The sequence below is a fragment of the Anser brachyrhynchus genome, assembly GCF_964034855.1.
Source record: "Anser brachyrhynchus genome assembly, chromosome: 3".
NCBI classification, from domain to species: Eukaryota; Metazoa; Chordata; class Aves; order Anseriformes; family Anatidae; genus Anser; species Anser brachyrhynchus.
The window spans coordinates 30,481,038-30,497,039 of NC_137696.1; the positions used below are offsets into that span (position 1 = coordinate 30,481,038).

At 40.0% G+C, this 16,002-nt stretch overlaps 1 protein-coding gene across 16 annotated transcripts in view; it reads left to right on the forward strand.

Moving 5' to 3' along the window:
* EML4 (EMAP like 4) overlaps positions 1-8,824 on the forward strand; it is a 158,701-nt gene extending 149,877 nt beyond the window's left edge. For all 16 annotated transcript variants that reach the window (XM_080586108.1, XM_080586106.1, XM_080586111.1 and 13 more), the window contains 4 exons: positions 594-681; positions 2,002-2,100; positions 5,332-5,462; positions 5,994-8,824. In XM_080586108.1, the coding sequence (XP_080442234.1) occupies positions 594-681; positions 2,002-2,100; positions 5,332-5,462; positions 5,994-6,458 (783 nt within the window). In that variant the 3' untranslated portion in view covers positions 6,459-8,824. The remainder of the gene's footprint in view (positions 1-593; positions 682-2,001; positions 2,101-5,331; positions 5,463-5,993) is intronic.
* Positions 8,825-16,002: the final 7,178 nt, after the last annotated feature.

The following is a 16,002-nucleotide window of genomic DNA, read 5'->3' on the forward strand; positions in this document are numbered from 1 at the left end:
TCAAAAAGCTTATAAAGGTGTTCTTGTAACACTGGACCTTGGTCTTGCAGTTTTGCATGGTGGTTATTAATCAATGTATCCTAAGTTTTTGGGATAAGCAAAGAAATGACCGGAGTGTGGATGCATTTATTTGAAATTGTTTTGAATTTATAGAGGAATAAAATGTAGTCCCATGCATCACTTTTCTGGTGGGAATCAAAAAACGATTCTTTGCAAGTTTACTTGCCTTTCTCTATGAGCTGCAGCGTATACTTTCTTAATGCAAATACAAACGTGAGGTCATCAGTATTTTAACAGTGTACCTTCTCAGAGTAAATCATACTGTGGCCCAAGAGGGACGACAGTGTTTACAAGTGAGGAATCTGCCGTGCCATGAGAGAGGCAGGGTGCCCAGCCTGCGTTTGTTTAGCTGTTAGCAAGCATGGCACTCGGTAGTAAGCAGCCTTTAAAGGAGTGCGAGTGAATTGTGGCAGACCGGGGGGTGGCTGGGAAAGTGTTTTTTTTCCTGTTAACCATCCCATCTGTGGATGCAACTGCTGTTGCTGTTTTATTTAAAGTATGTTTCACATTGATGTTACTGCATTCTTCTTTAGGGACATTCCAGCTATATTACACACCTTGATTGGTCCCCAGACAACAAGTATATAATGTCAAACTCAGGAGACTATGAAATACTATACTGTAAGTATGACATCAAATGTACTGGAAACAGAAATATGTATTAGTTATCACAATATTTAAAAGAAGGTGTTTGATCAAGACTGTGCAAAATTCTCCCTGACAAAGGAACTAATTTGAACTTTTGTAACCTGATATCTTGATGTTATTCAGAGCTGTGTATTACCTAATGGCAATGCCAAATATAGCTTACTTCTTTACAAGGTCATAAATCAGGTTAACAGCTTAGAATTTACAGAGCAAGTGGCACTACGTTTTGATGTTGGCCCAAGGCTCCGTAGGTTGAAAATAATATATACAGTTGTCTAATTAGTGTCAACAGTACCAGTTATTTGGGGGGAATAAAATCAGCAGGTCTGTGCCACTGTTCTGTTCTGTTATTGTTTTCTTGTGTGTGTGTGTTTTCCTTTTGTGTGTGTGTTTTGTTTTTTTTTAAACTTGATTTTGGCTGGTGATGTTGAAAACTGAGCGAAGCAATAATACTAGTTCAGTGAGTTAGTGGTAATAGTGTTTTCATGTTTGTCTTTTTAATATATGAAAAGGTGAATTTAATATATAGTAGTTACATCACAAGTTCAACTTACATAGTGCATATCAGTCTAGTTTTAAACTATTTTTTATATTCTTTATATGGTTTTAACTAGAACAAAAGGATTGTAGTTCTTTTCCTGTAACAGGCAAGAAGAGCCAGCAGTTTAAATGTCTTGCTCCTTAACATGTTCTTTCTGCCTGTCACTGCTTCAGTTTCAAATCTGGATAGTGGCAGTATCTGAATGTACCAAAAGAAAGTGTTGGTGATCATAACCACCTGTACAGGCAAGTGAAGAGCTGTGACCCATTAGTATTGGGCTAGTTTGTTGAAAGATAGACTTTCTTTTGGGAAACAATCTTTCCTTTCCTAGTTAAAGTTGAAAAGCTGTCCAAGACTCCTCTGGCAGCAGTTTCTAACTGTTTTAAAAGCAGAGTTTCCTGAATGCTTGACTGAATTTTAGCACATCCGTGGAGCTATACTGAGCATAGACATTCTGCTATTATAGAATTTATTAAGGCATTTTGTACAGTAGGGAACCCAAACTGCAGGGAAATGTTTCTGAGGTACACTGATCTGAAAAGGGAAATGAGAAGTAAATGTGGCTTTTAGATACTGAGCAAAGCTTCAGATGTCTGGGATAATGATAATGGTGTGTCTTTGCCTCTACATTGCAATTCCAGGTTGGTTTTATGATCCCTTTTGCTACTACCTCCATTAGTTTTAGCATCTTCAAAGACCACGTTTATAAATCTAAAGTGACGTGCCATAACTCATCATTCACTTTTTTACAGGGGACATTCCAAGTGGCTGCAAGCTAATCAGGAATCGTTCTGACTGTAAGGATATAGATTGGACAACATACACTTGTGTGCTAGGCTTTCAAGTGTTTGGTAAGCACCATTTAACCTTCTTTTAAGCTATTCATTCACATTGTGCTTTTGTGATTTCTTTCTGGCATGGAGGGGACAGACCAAAGAGATGACCACAATACTTATCTGTGATACAGAGCAGTGGATGCTCTACAGACAGTGTATAATTGATTTATATTTAATCTTGAAGTGTAGATTTGATTTTTCTGCTATCATTTTAGGCTACCAGTTTGGGGGACTTTGAACTAAAAAGCTGGTATTTTAAAGTGCTCATATGGTACAGGTACATTGATCTTTGTGTATGTTGATTTGGGACAGAAACAAGACAATGCAAGTATAAGTTAAAGGTTGTGACTTAAAATCATGACAGCACTTTGATAGTTGAATGAGTAATACACACTGCTTCTAAAGAGTAAAAATGCTTTGAAGATAAAACAGATTCTTTACCTAGTGGTTCATTTTTAACATGTAAAGAAAAAAAAATTACCAAGCTCACAGATTTGATTTCAATAGTGCAGTCTGAGACTGTGGCCAAACAGTTCAAGCAGCTTTTGCTGATGGTAGCTCTTGCAGCTTTCTGGAGCTGAATACTTTCTGGAGCTTAGTGTTGTTTTGATGAAAATACTGGCTCCCATTAGCCTGAGAACTGTGCACCAGGTTGTATATGTGCTTGTTTTTATTCAGTCTGTCTGTGACATCAAGAGTGGATGGCTGTTTTTCAAATGTTTTGCATTTTCTTTGCTGCTGTGGAGGTACAACTGAAATAATAGTGTAACACAAATGCCTTTTCCAAGTGGAATATCAGATGATTTGGGCAACAATAAAATGAAAATCAAAGCTCTCTGTTCCATGTTAATGTGACCTTTTTCTCTAGAAGCAATGTAAATGCTTTGTAAGGCAAATATACAAAATGTTCCTTCAGGCATAGCCTGGGATCTGATACCATTTTACATTTTATGCAGAGTACTTATATCTACCAGAAATTCAGAGGTAGTAGAAGGTGGCTTTGTTGCTATTGAAATTATACCACTACATTTGCTGGCACAAGAGAGAGAATAAGGGGAGCAGCTGAGTCCCAGCACTTTCCCAGAAGCATCCTTCATTCCTGACCTAAGGAGACAAGGTGTGGGAGTGCAGAAGGAATTCAGTTTCACATCTGAGTCATTGACTTATTCTCTTTAATAGCTATTGGATAGAAGCTGTCGGTGACTGGAGCCAGGCTGGAGATGAGCAGCTCACATAATCACCATTTGGAGAACCCTTTTTACTTTTTGTTTTAAAAGAGTGGATAAGTCTGCAGATCCTATCTGCATTCCTTTCTGGATTAATCTGAACTCTAACCTAACTCTGGATTAAGTTTAATTAGTCTCAAGTGCACTAAAAGTCTTCAAAGTGCCAATGGAGCTGGGAATGAAGTAGGTTAATGTGATGTTATTTTGGGGAAGAACAGAATATATTTAAACTTCCTAGCCAAGATTCATCGTGCTTTAATTTTATATTGTCTGGTGGTCTGACACCCTTTACAGAATTGTAAAATTATGGATTGGTCCCAGACAAAGACAAATATTTTCCCATTAAATCTGACAGTGCAGCTAAGTCAAGCTAGCAGATATTTGGTGCCTGAAGGTGCAGTCTGCCTTGACCCCAGGGTGAGCTGGCTCAGCGACCCAACAAAGCCACGGGCTGCTCACTGATGTTCAGGAGAGAAGGTTATGTTTATGGGGTTTTGGTTTTCAGGGTTATGTGTTCTACTGATTCAGCTCTGTGGCAGTATATCTGCAAGCACCAACATCGCACTGTTGTCAGCAGAAGAAAGAGGATGGAAGAGAGTGGTGGGGATGAGAATAGCTGTCAGTATTATTGCAGTGGCGTAGTGGTATCATCATTTTGCACCCCTAACACCTGAAGTCACTCCCTTGTTTACTGCACATTTTCCACACTTTTCTCTGAGCAGATTCTTTTGGGAGGCTTACTGCTGGGTAGCTGAATATCTTGAATATTAGTCTTTTTAATCTTACATTAAAAAGAAGAGGAAATAGCATAGCTTTTTGGCACAGCTGCCAAAGGTGCTAGCTGAAACTTCAGGAAACTAATTTGAAGTTAATTTATTACTCACGTCTGATGAAAGTGTTTTATAGAGGAATGCAGGAGAAAGAAGAATTAATTCATTTTGAGCTACTTGAAAATGAAAGAAAATGAAGGAGTTTGAAAAAGATAAGGCAGTGCTATGCTGGCAGCTTGTACTGTAGAAAATAGTCAACAGCATGTATTTTTTATTCTACCAAAGCCAGCGACTATAAGGGAAGAAGAAATTTTCATATCTCATGATGGACATCCCTCTCAGTCAATCAGACACACTTTTTTTTAATAGGGGGAGGGGGTGGGGAGGGGGAATTGAAGGGAACAATTCCTCATAACTCCCTGATTAATCAAAAAAACTTAGTCTGAGCTATAGAATCTGGCATCTTTGGCATATATTATCTTATAATACCTTGTTTATCTTTTATTCAGCCTTTCTCACAGGTGTGAATCACCAGTTTTGTAATGGGAATCTCTGAGGCTCTGAGGTTTTTATTTTTTGTTAAAACCACAGCGTCCCCTATCCCCAAATTATTCAGGGCTGTTCATCCAAGCAGTGTTGTTATTCTTTTGTCTAGACATATCAGTCTCTCTCTCTCTTTCTCTCTCTCTCTCTCTTTTTTAAGTTAAAGGCATACTGAATTGTACTTAAGCGCTTGACAGCACTTTCATCTATGACAGTTGTACAGGCTAGGTTTCTGTCCAAAGTATCATCAATCATCTCCTTTGAATCATGCAAATATTAAAAATTGCTCCAAATTTCACATAAACAAACAATGAAATACTTCTGTATGATGTACCGTACATTGGATTGTTCCGTGCTTCAATGTCAGTCTTGCTTTTAAAATGCTTATGCATGAGTCCAAGTGTTAATTTAACAGTTACCAGTTAAAATAAGCCTTAAGCAAGACTGAGGTTTTTAACAGGAAAAGTTGCAAGCCCAAGAGGCTATCCTGGCCAAGGCTGAGGGTTTGGGAGGACAGGGACTGAGGAAACAGCGTTAGACGGGTAAATTACTGCAACATTTTAATTCAACACCTGTTCCGTTTTCCAACTGTTTACCTTTTGTTATGCTTGTCTGTCACAGCTTTATAGATTTTACTTTTGTTTAAGGATTCTTTTAAATAGTTTTTAAAACTACCATCACTAAATATCTGCTCTGCTCTCTCTTAGGAGTTTGGCCTGAGGGATCAGATGGGACAGACATAAATGCCCTTGTCAGATCCCATAACCGAAAAGTGATAGCAGTTGCTGATGACTTTTGTAAGGTCCATCTCTTTCAGTATCCCTGTTCCAAGCCAAAGGTAAGTCTAGACCAGACTGGTCTATGTGCATGTTTGCGTTGAGGGAAGTTTTCCTTGCCAGACACATGTTGCCAATCCAGTTGTTTTAGAACCTGGCAGCCAAATTTGTAAGAAAAGTACTCAAGACAAAAACATGTTTTTCCCAATTAAGTTAATATATAGTATATAATATTATTTGAAAACATTATATATATATATTTATATAATATTTATGTACTATGTGAAAAAATATTTATATTTATACAAAAGTGACGTAACAATAGTCATCCCTAAGTTCTGGAGGAGATGTTTGACACTTTCCTTTGGCTGGCCTTAGTGTTAAATCCTTTACTTTTCACATAAAGATCTAAATCTGTCCCAAGTTATAAGCCTTAAGAAGAGAAGAGAAAATGTGTTGTGGGGTGAAGTTGGTACTCCTGTGTGACTAAGGGGCTCTTTTGAAGGGCTGAACAAAAATACTAGTTTTAGATTTCCGTATCCTGTGCTCTTCTGCTTAAGATTGTGATTTTTCTTTCCTGCTTATTTCAATAGGCCCCAAGTCACAAATACAGCGCTCACAGTAGTCATGTGACAAACGTCAGCTTTACCCATAGCGATGGTCACTTGATCTCAACTGGAGGGAAAGACATGAGTATTATTCAATGGAAACTCGTGGAGAAGGTAACTCTACCACAAAATGACATTGTCGTAGACATCGGTTCAACCAAAGTGCCCATCCCTGCCAGTGAAAACGCTGTACAGTCTCCCGCACCTCTCCCACAACCTTTTAGTGAAATGAACCAAAACGAAAGTGCAACTGGCAGCTCTCCAGCTTCCTTGGAGAGCAACTTGGAGCAGTCCGCAGAGGCTAGCGAGGAGCAAAGCGAGGAGCAAAGTGACGGGAGTAGCCTGGATCCTGCCGAGCCGGGCTACGAGGAGCCCTCCAACGAAACAAGCGAGGAGCACAGCGAGTCCACGGTCACTGAAGAGCAGCAAGATAACTCGCCGGTGTCGTAATGCTCCCAGCTCAGACCGTTGTTATTTTCCCTTGGTGTGCGTGCTTTCATTACAGGGTGAGGGTTCAAATAAGGAAAAGTAGCTGAGATTGGTGACCACTCCAGCTTTTGAGTTTTGGTGAGATTTTTAGTCTGAACTTCAGTTCAATATGTGGAACCATCCCAAGGGCCTGGCTTTGATGGTTTGTGTCATGATATGGTCAAAGTTAGTAGTGGACATTATCATAGATCCATTTCAGTACTGAAATTGCTGTTAGAAAGTGGCATGAAACATATACTGGAAAAAAGGTTAGCTCTAAGAATTAGCTGAAATAGACCACCTTACCTATGTGAAAGGGCTTTTTGAAAGAACCGAATGGATGAGAAGCACTGAGCAATTCCAGCTGAGTACCACCATGCTGCTTTTTCCAGGTGCGAAGACAAACAAAAACCAAAAAGTTCTTGGTAGGGCTGTTTTCCTTTGTTTTTTCTTAATGAGAAAAATAGAGGAAAAACAATGCAATGATGCCACATGTATGGCAATGCCTTCTTGATCTAACACATATGCAATTTTCTAACACTACTAATTCTTAGAGGAGTCTGGACATGCTCACAGTTGGTCTGCCCTGGGTGCTGCTAGTTCTAAGGCAAATCCGATCAAGGAACAGTGTCAGCTGTTCCATTTTTACAGACTATTTAATAACAGACTAACCAAATACTGGTCTGTTTCACTTTTCACGACCAGAAAGTTGATTTAAACAGTAGGATGTAATTCTCTTCAGAGAATTGCTTGCCTAGAGAGTTTGAAACTTAAGAGAGTCTTTACAGTGACTTTGATATGAACGGCAGAGAATGCACGGCAAGAACACAGACTTCAGATGGGCTCCAGAGTTAAACTTTAAGCCTTCAAGCAGAACTTGCTCCATCACTAGTAGGATAAATATAAATACAGTTAACTTAAATTATTAAATTGGTGCTTGGGATTAGTGTATTAAGTTGGTAATTTTTTTCTTAATTTTTAGAGGTAACTCTAAGAATCATTAAACTGCAATCTTTTTTTCTTTTTTTTTTTTTTTCTGATTCCTTTAGCAGTTGTGATATAAGCATACAGTAATTTAGATTATGTGATTTTCTTTTTTTTCCCTCCGACTTGCTGATCTATTTTTGTGATTTTTTTTTTTCCACCATTACCCCCACCACAACCTCTCCCTGGGTTGCTCTAAGCCATGCAGCTCTCATGTGGCTATACCTGGCCAGTTACGGGATATCTTGGCATTTGTTATGCATTTGGAAAGTAAATTTTTTTTACGAAGTTTGTCAGATAGCTACAGTTTTTTCTTAAGTGCATACGTTTTCTACTTTAAAAAGATATAGATTTACTGACAGATATCCATTTCCTATGTACTTGTTTATATTTTGATTACATAGAATTTTCTTTTTTAACTTGCTGCATTGTGCTGGTATTTTAGTTCTTAGTTAGATTATCATGTTTAGATACTTTGGATGAGTTCATAAGTCTTAATTGTGCAAGCGTTTACGTGATTGTGCCATTCCAAAGTGCATCAAAACTGTCATTCCCTTACTAGTATCTTCTCAGGAGAAATGCTACAGATCAGGTATTTAGTCATCATTTGGAAAGATAAAAACAAATGGACTCCCAAAGGACATTTAGAACATTTATATATAAAATATATAAATATATATATACACGCATATATATATATAAAAAATATCCTCTTGTTTACAACAGTTCAAGAAAACCTCAAAGTAGTTCCCTCCGGATGGAGGGAGATACGGATTCCAAGCAACCCATCTGTTTAAACTGTGCTCTGTACATAGTGTTTTACTGGAGAGCTCTAGTATGCCCGACTTGCGCATTTGCCAAATAGCAGCAGTGGAAGATAAAGATCAACTCATCAAAGTGTGTGGTTCCAAATGAGGAATATGCTGTAGGTTTAGAAAATAATCCTAGTAAAGGAAAAAGGATTTTAGAGCTAATGAGGCACAGAGCTCTCTGTCATTTTTATGAACTCCACGTAAGCAACACATTTCATTTGGAACATCTGTCACCTGGGGTTGCCATGTAAAGTGAGAGTTATATAGTTGTGATATTCATGTGTTTGTAGTTCAGAAGACTCTACTAATATGCAAAAAGCCTTACAGCTTTCAATTGCTGGCAACTACTGTTTAACAAATAATTAAATCTGTGATAATGGATGGAAATGGGTGGGATTATGTAACTGTAGATGTTTTAGAAAAATAATTGTGAATGAATTTTGATTAAGAGTGTTTCATGTGAAGATGTTTGAGCCATTTCTATCTATCATGCATTCCTGTCTCAAGGCAGAACATTTTGAAGATTAAAAAATAATAAAATAATCAAAATAAGGTAGTGCAGTGTTTTGTTTTGTTTTTCTGTATTATCCTGGCTCCTTCTGTATGCACATTGCATGTTGTGATCATGTATGCAATGTCTGGGTCTATGGTGTTAGAAAACAAAGAAAAGAACCTTGTCTAGCTTGTGCTTTCTTGATAGGCTCCTGGACTTAATTTTAAAAAAAAAAAAAAAGTTCATTCAGCAACATGAATAAGGCTGACACTCCTAAATATTGTTCTTGTTTACTTTACAAAAGTTATCTGACATTTTCATTTTCCACTGTTGGTTAATAGCCTACTAGCACTACCCTCCTGCAACTAATTGATGGGCATCATGGGATTACAAATAAGTATTTGTCCTGATGTGCGTTGCAATCTACCTTCCTGGGTTCTACTTGCTTCTTTAAGTCATGTGAAAAGTACAAACATATTTTGGAAACAACATGTTTAAGTATCATGATGCTTCCACATTCCCAATGGTCTCTGTCCAATTGCAGATGTACAAGGTCACAATATGCTTCAGTTTCTTAATATATTCCTTGTGAAAGATTCTTAGTCTTTTATAAGGCTTTGAATCATCTCCATTGCTTGCAGCTGGTTTCTGTCATTCACTAAAGGAGGGTGGAGTGGAGAAGAAACCTCCAAGATAGCCAAATACCTTATGTTTATCCTTGCTTAAAAAAATAAAATTAAAAAAAAAAATCATTGCCACCCCCTGAGTTTGACTGGAAACCTCAATGACGCTTCTTTTCCACCAAATTGTCTTGAGTTTGTTGTTCTGAACTGGAGCAACAGGCAGATATCCTAAGGTCATGCTATGCTGTTTCCATTCTTGCAATATGCATCTATATCAGAATCATGTCATGCAAAGTTTTAATCAGGTTTTACATACAGAGGGGTATGGCTACAATCACATACTATGTGTTGTCATATTGTTGTATTTTTCCTTCCATACAAGTTCCAGGGTAGTGAGAAAGAAGCTACAACTGTAGATGGGTAATCATGAACCAAGCATTTCTTAGGTTTGATCTTACTGTAATTCTCATTATAAATATCAAGTTCTCGTGTGTTATGTTCCAGCCTCTTGTTTTTTAATCGTCCCTAGAATGCATAGGTTCTGGCTCTAATTTTCTTTGAAAATAGAGCAAAAATTAAATTTTAATTGCAACGTTCATGATAGCATGCTGCTCAATGTATTTTCTACTTTCTGTTTTGCTCCATGAGATAAGTTATGCCCCCTTTTTTCTTTCAGTTCGGTGCAGTATTTCAGTTGAATAATCAGGACAAAAATAAGTAGGAAGTCCTTGTGAAATTTAGCTTGGCTGGGCCAAACAAACAACAAATTCTCCTTTCCGCTGCCTCATGCCAATGAAATGTTGGTTCCTGGCAATGAAAGGATTAATATTACATGTGATGGATTTTACTTGTGTGATATTTGTGCTGCTTGTTTGCTTTCTTTCTGAACAAGTCCGAGCCCATTGCCTAATCTTTATTTCTGACAGATGGTTTCTGTACTAATACTTTAATCAACTGAGAATGAAAAATTGCTTACAGTAGGATTATACAATTAATGAGAATGGGCAGCATACACGTTTTAAACTAATGTACGCGGCGGTGTGTTTGTGTGCATACACATATACAAGCATCAAACAGATATGGCTGCTGTAGATTGTTTGTCATGCTTGAAAGAGAAATGTAGGCTGCTTCACACTACAGTGAATTAAGGTTTAGGAGCACGGGGCAGGGGGAAAAGCCTTCCCAGCAGGATGGCAAGCTGAGAGGGCTGGAGGGAGGCACACCAGTTGTACCAGAGCTGTGCTTCCCAGCCCAGTGTCCAGCGCCCTCCCTGCAGGTCCACCTGTGGCCCTCATTTGAGATGAGCTGAGATGAAGCTCCTGACACATCCCCTAAAGTGAAAGTTCCCTAAGAGGTGTTTCAGAGTCACGAGGCATTTTATCCGGTAAGTGGATGTCTGTTAGCCATGCTGCCTTAAACTGACCATAGCCCTCAAGTTCCTCTTTATAAAGACAGAAAAAGGCCTTGGAGTTGGGAAGCTTGGCTGCCTCCTGGCACAGCTGAGTGCATTCAGGAGTGCTGGGGAGGGAGGGGTGTGAAATACACTGCTGAGGAGAGACTCCAGTGGCTGGACTCCTGCAGCCATTGAAGAAGGAGGGGGGAAAAAGCAGAGCAGAAACCCCTGGTTGCTTTACTTAAGGCCCTGTGTCAAAATAAGTAACCTGAGTTTAAGGAAGAAAGGGGGTGGTATTATCACTGGATAACTGGAAGAAAAAAAAAAAAAAAGAAGAAGAAAAAAGAACTATTCTCGTCCCACCGCCCCCCTACCAAAACCCTCTCTTTTATCTGTACGATAAAGGTTGCAAGAACTTTCAGTTCTTCTGTAATGGTTGTTTAGAGAAATAACAAGTTTGTGGAGACTTTGTCTGGGTTTAATTTTTAATGAATAATTCTAGAAAATTGTATTCTCCCAAAAGGTTTTATTAAATATCCCTCAATATGGAGAGAGTCTACATCTTCAAGTGATCTGTGTGTCCTTGTGATTCAAGTGGTGGGCTTTACAGCCCCATATCCCCTTCTGCAGGGGACCTCTGGGCACTTCCCAGCTCTCCTGAGACATTCTGTGGGGTCAGAAAAGCCTGTGTGTTGTGAGCAGCCTCTGCCATGCACCTCTGGGGCGCGACGTCACGTTATTTTGCTGTCTGATAACCACCTTGCTTTGTTGGTTCTTTGGGATTTCTGTAAAATATATTTTCTATAATTTCTTAAAGTTTGTGTGGATTATATCCAGTTACAGTTTCATTTTCCCTACTTTTTGTTGTTGTTTGTGATAAAGTGCCTTTGAGTTAGTTTCTAGAACATGCTTTTGTATGGTGAGCCAAATAAGTGCTCCAGCTAGCCCTTCAGATACCATATTCCCTGTTGTGGGACGTTTCAGCAATTTGATGTTTCTGTCGTGCACCACTTGTTTCTCAAGCTGACCTTGTGCTGAATCCTCCCTGTCACACAGCCTACTCTTCATGCTGTGTGCCTCATCGCCCTTCCAGTCTAACAGTGAGAGAGGTGGCATTTGCTTATTGCTTACAGTGCTGTTTCAGAACTTATTTCAGCTTCCTTTAAATACGCTGTCTTGTCGTTCCAGTCAGCATCTGCACATCCCCTCCCTTCTGCCTCCTCCACAGTTCTATCAAGTAAGGGATCAGTCCTTCCCCTGGCAATATTTTTTCCTTTCAGTCTCATTTGTCCATTCACACTTTCTCTGTGACTGCATGCAGGAACATCACAGAGGAGGAAAGACCCAAGTCACCTGCATCCGATAAGGGATGCAGCCTCAAAAGCCAACTATTATGGAAGTGGAATAATTCCTGGTATTTTGTATTGTATAAATGAAGGTCTGTGTCTGGCACTGTGTGCATACTGACGGTAGAACTGGGAACTTGATAAACTATGTGTGACTGAGGTAAAAGGAGACCAGAACAGATTTAATGTTATTGCAACATCAGAGAGGCCTGGAGGCTCAGCCAGAACTCAGGAGAAATAAAAACAGAACAAAACAAACAAAAATCTTCAGCAATGCAGAAAAAAACCCAACAATTTGACAGTGAAAAGAGGGAGAAAACAGAACTATGTAGCGTACAAAGGACGTAAGTATATGCTAAGCTTGCTCTCGTTATGTTTCTTCTGGCATAGAAGTGGGTGTGGGCTATATCCTTGCTGGATTCACTTTGTTCTACACTGAAGCCACGAGCTCCACTGCGAGCAGAATCTCAGTGGAAAACATGGTTTTTAGTATTGCACTGATTCAATTTTTTCCTTGAAGATTTGGACAACACAGAATTAAGAGTGGAGAGAGCAGTCAAAATCTTGTCTGCGCACAGGTACCCAGCACTGCTAATGCTAAGCAGATCTTTGTCACAAATGTTTAATGTGAAGCGGCTGTAGCATAGACCGGGCTCTTGAAAGGATCCTATTCGCACCAAGTTTAGCAAATGTCAAATTAAATGTCAGTTGAGCATGCAAAGCTGATTTTCTTACATCAAAAGCTGCAATGCATTTTTAAGATTACATATCTCCTAATTTGTGAAGGGCAATCTTGTGGTATTTCTGCCAGCTGGGGGAGAAAAAAATGTGAAACATTTTAAATGGTTGGAAAAGCTTACCTAGGACAGATTTATCAGGACAGGATCCATCCCATACTTTGCCAGGACCATGTGTACACTCACATTAAACTTTGCTTATACCGTATTATTTTGAGTTAGACTCAATAATTCCTTAGGAATAAAAATACCCCACGAATAAATATCTTCCAGATTATTCTGTCAACGCATGCCTCTGAAATTTCTTTCCCTGAGTATGCCCCTTGCTCTGATAGGTCTTTCTTCAATTATCTACAGTGTTTCTGAATGTTTTTTCTCTCTTCAGGAGATGATAACATTCCAAGCTATTTCCATCAATTAAATCAAACTCTGCCTCTCTAACCATCAAAACCATTTGATGGTTTTCAAATTATCTTCTGAAAATTCAGCTGTCAAGAAAAAGTCATCCTGCTGAAGCTGCAGGTAGAGACCAAATAGGATTGGCTGTGTATGTATGTAAGTGCATGTACCTAACCCACCATCAAGTGGTGGCCGTGGGCAGCTTTCTGCTCCACAGCAAACTATGGAGATCCATCAAGGTCTCTTGGTTTTCGTGAGCACTGTGCTATGGCATGTCATCATTATCAACGCTGGTGATGTTCTTGGAGCAGTTTCACATACTTGGATTACTTTCTCCCAGAGTGTTTTCAGTTTAGCAGCAGCACGCAGACTATCAAGATCCATGAATTTCTAAGAGAGGAGGGGAAAAATTTTTGTACTCAGAGTTTTCATTTACTGCCTTGATTTTTACATTTTTTTTCTTCATTCTCCCACAGATTTAAACATGGTTTACTGGAAATGGGCAAAAGAACATATGATCACAAGGTCTGCCACAGGTTTGACCGCAAAGCTCATTCCAGTATTTCCTCCATCTCTCTGGAGTCTGACCAAGGTCACAGATTTTAATGTCACAGATAGAATGAAAGACATTCTGTTTTAATTCTGTTATAAGGAAAGACCTAGGGAAGCTATGGGTCCATTTTGGGCCCTGAATTATTGCCAACTATAACATCTCCCCCTCGCATGTGCTATCTCCTGAGAATCATCCTGTGGGAATAAAGCATTACTCTACAGTGAAGAGCAGGAAGGGGTTTTGTGTGTAGGGGGGAGGGCTGTAGATGGGGAGAACTGCCATAAATGGCTTACTTTACAGTTCAGCTTTTTGGTGATTTGAAAATGTTTCTAGAGACTTGTCTCAACAAAAATTCTGGGAATCGACTCCTGAGTTTTAGACTAGGTACATCTGCAAGAAGTTGCATGCACTGAGAGTTTGGCATAGGGGCACTTTGCTCTGTGCACGTCTTTTCACATCTCTCATGCTGTGTCCCTGTAAAATATGTATTTAATGAAATGTGCAAGAAGTGGAGGGAATGAGAATCATATGTGTAAAGGAATGGGCAAGATCAGCCTGACATGAAACTGTTTTGATATCCTTAGCCTGATTTGTTTTCATTTTGTTTGTTTGTTTGTTTGTTTTTCAAATTTTCAAAGGCCCTCTATGATGGTTATTCCAGGAAGTTCTCAAGGAATTCCAGTCCACAGTCATTTTCAGGGCAGACTTGCTTTCAAAAAATAGTAAAATTCACCATTGCTTTCTACTGTCATCCAAAATCAACCAAACTATTGCTGATGGTTTGAAGACACATCAGAACAGTGAGGTTGCATAGTACTGAACATAGTAGCTGAACATTAGAGATAAAGGTGTCATTGTTTTGACTGGGACAGAGTTAATTTTCTTCATAGAGGCTTACACAATGCTGTACTTGGGCTTTTTGATGAAAATAGTGGTGATAACACACCGATGTTTTAGTTGCAGAGCAGTGCTCAAACTGAACCAAGGACCTTTCTGCTCCTGGTGCTGCCCTGCCAGCGGGAGGCTGGGGGTGCACCAGGAGCTGCGAGGGGACACAGCCAGGACAGCTGGCCCAGGCTGACTAAAGGGTACCATGTGGCATCGTGATCAGAAATAACAGCTGAGGTAAAGAGAGAGGAAGGGGGAGGGCATTTGGAGTGATGGCGTGTGTCTTCCCAAGAAACCATTACGTGTGATGGGCTCTGGAAGTGGCTGAACATCTGGCCACATTGAAGGCCAACAGCATCCTGGCTTGTATAAGAAGCAGTGTGGCCAGCAGGTCTAGGGAGGTGATTGTCCCCCTGTACTCGGCTCTGGTGAGGCCGCACCTCGAGTACTGTGTTCAGTTTTGGGCCCCTCGCTACAAGAAGGACATGGACGTGCTCGAGAGAGTCCAGAGAAGGGCAACGAAGCTGGTGAGGGGTCTGGAGAACAAGTCTTACAAGGAGCGGCTGAGGGAGCTGGGATTGTTTAGCCTCGAGAAGAGGAGGCTCAGGGGAGACCTCATCGCTCTCTATAGGTACCTTAAAGGAGGCTGTACAGAGGTGGGGGTTGGTCTATTCTCCCACGTGCCTGGTGACAGGATGAGGGGGAATGGGCTAAAGTTGCGCCAGGGGAGGTTTAGGTTGGATGTTAGGAAGAACTTCTTTACTGAAAGGGTTGTTAGGCACTGGAATGGACTGCCCAGGGAAGTGGTTGAGTCACCATCCCTGGAGGCCTTTAAAAGACGTTTAGATGTAGCCCTTAGTGATATGGTTTAGTGTAGGACTTGTCAGTGTTAGGGCAGAGGTTGGACTAGATGATCTTGGAGGTCTCTTCCAACCTAGACGATTCTGTGATTCTGTGATCTGCCTGCTGATGGGAAGTAGTGAATTAATTCCTTGTTCTGCTTTGCTTCTGCCACATGGCTTTTGCTTTACGTAGTAAACTGTCTTTGTCTCAGCCCATGAGTTCTTACACGTTTACCTTTCCAATTCTCTCCCCATCCCACCTGAGGAAAGTGAGCGAGCATCTGAATGGTGCTGAGCTAAACCACAGCAAAAGGCAATTCCAAACAGTAAGAGCAAACAAAAGACAAGTGCAGTACAGGCGCACAGTTTTTGTACAGGTATGTAGACATGGCAATTAGAGTTGCCTGCAGCAGTTTCTTTGGCTGAGCAGCACCAGTAGTTGTTTTTCCTTAAATC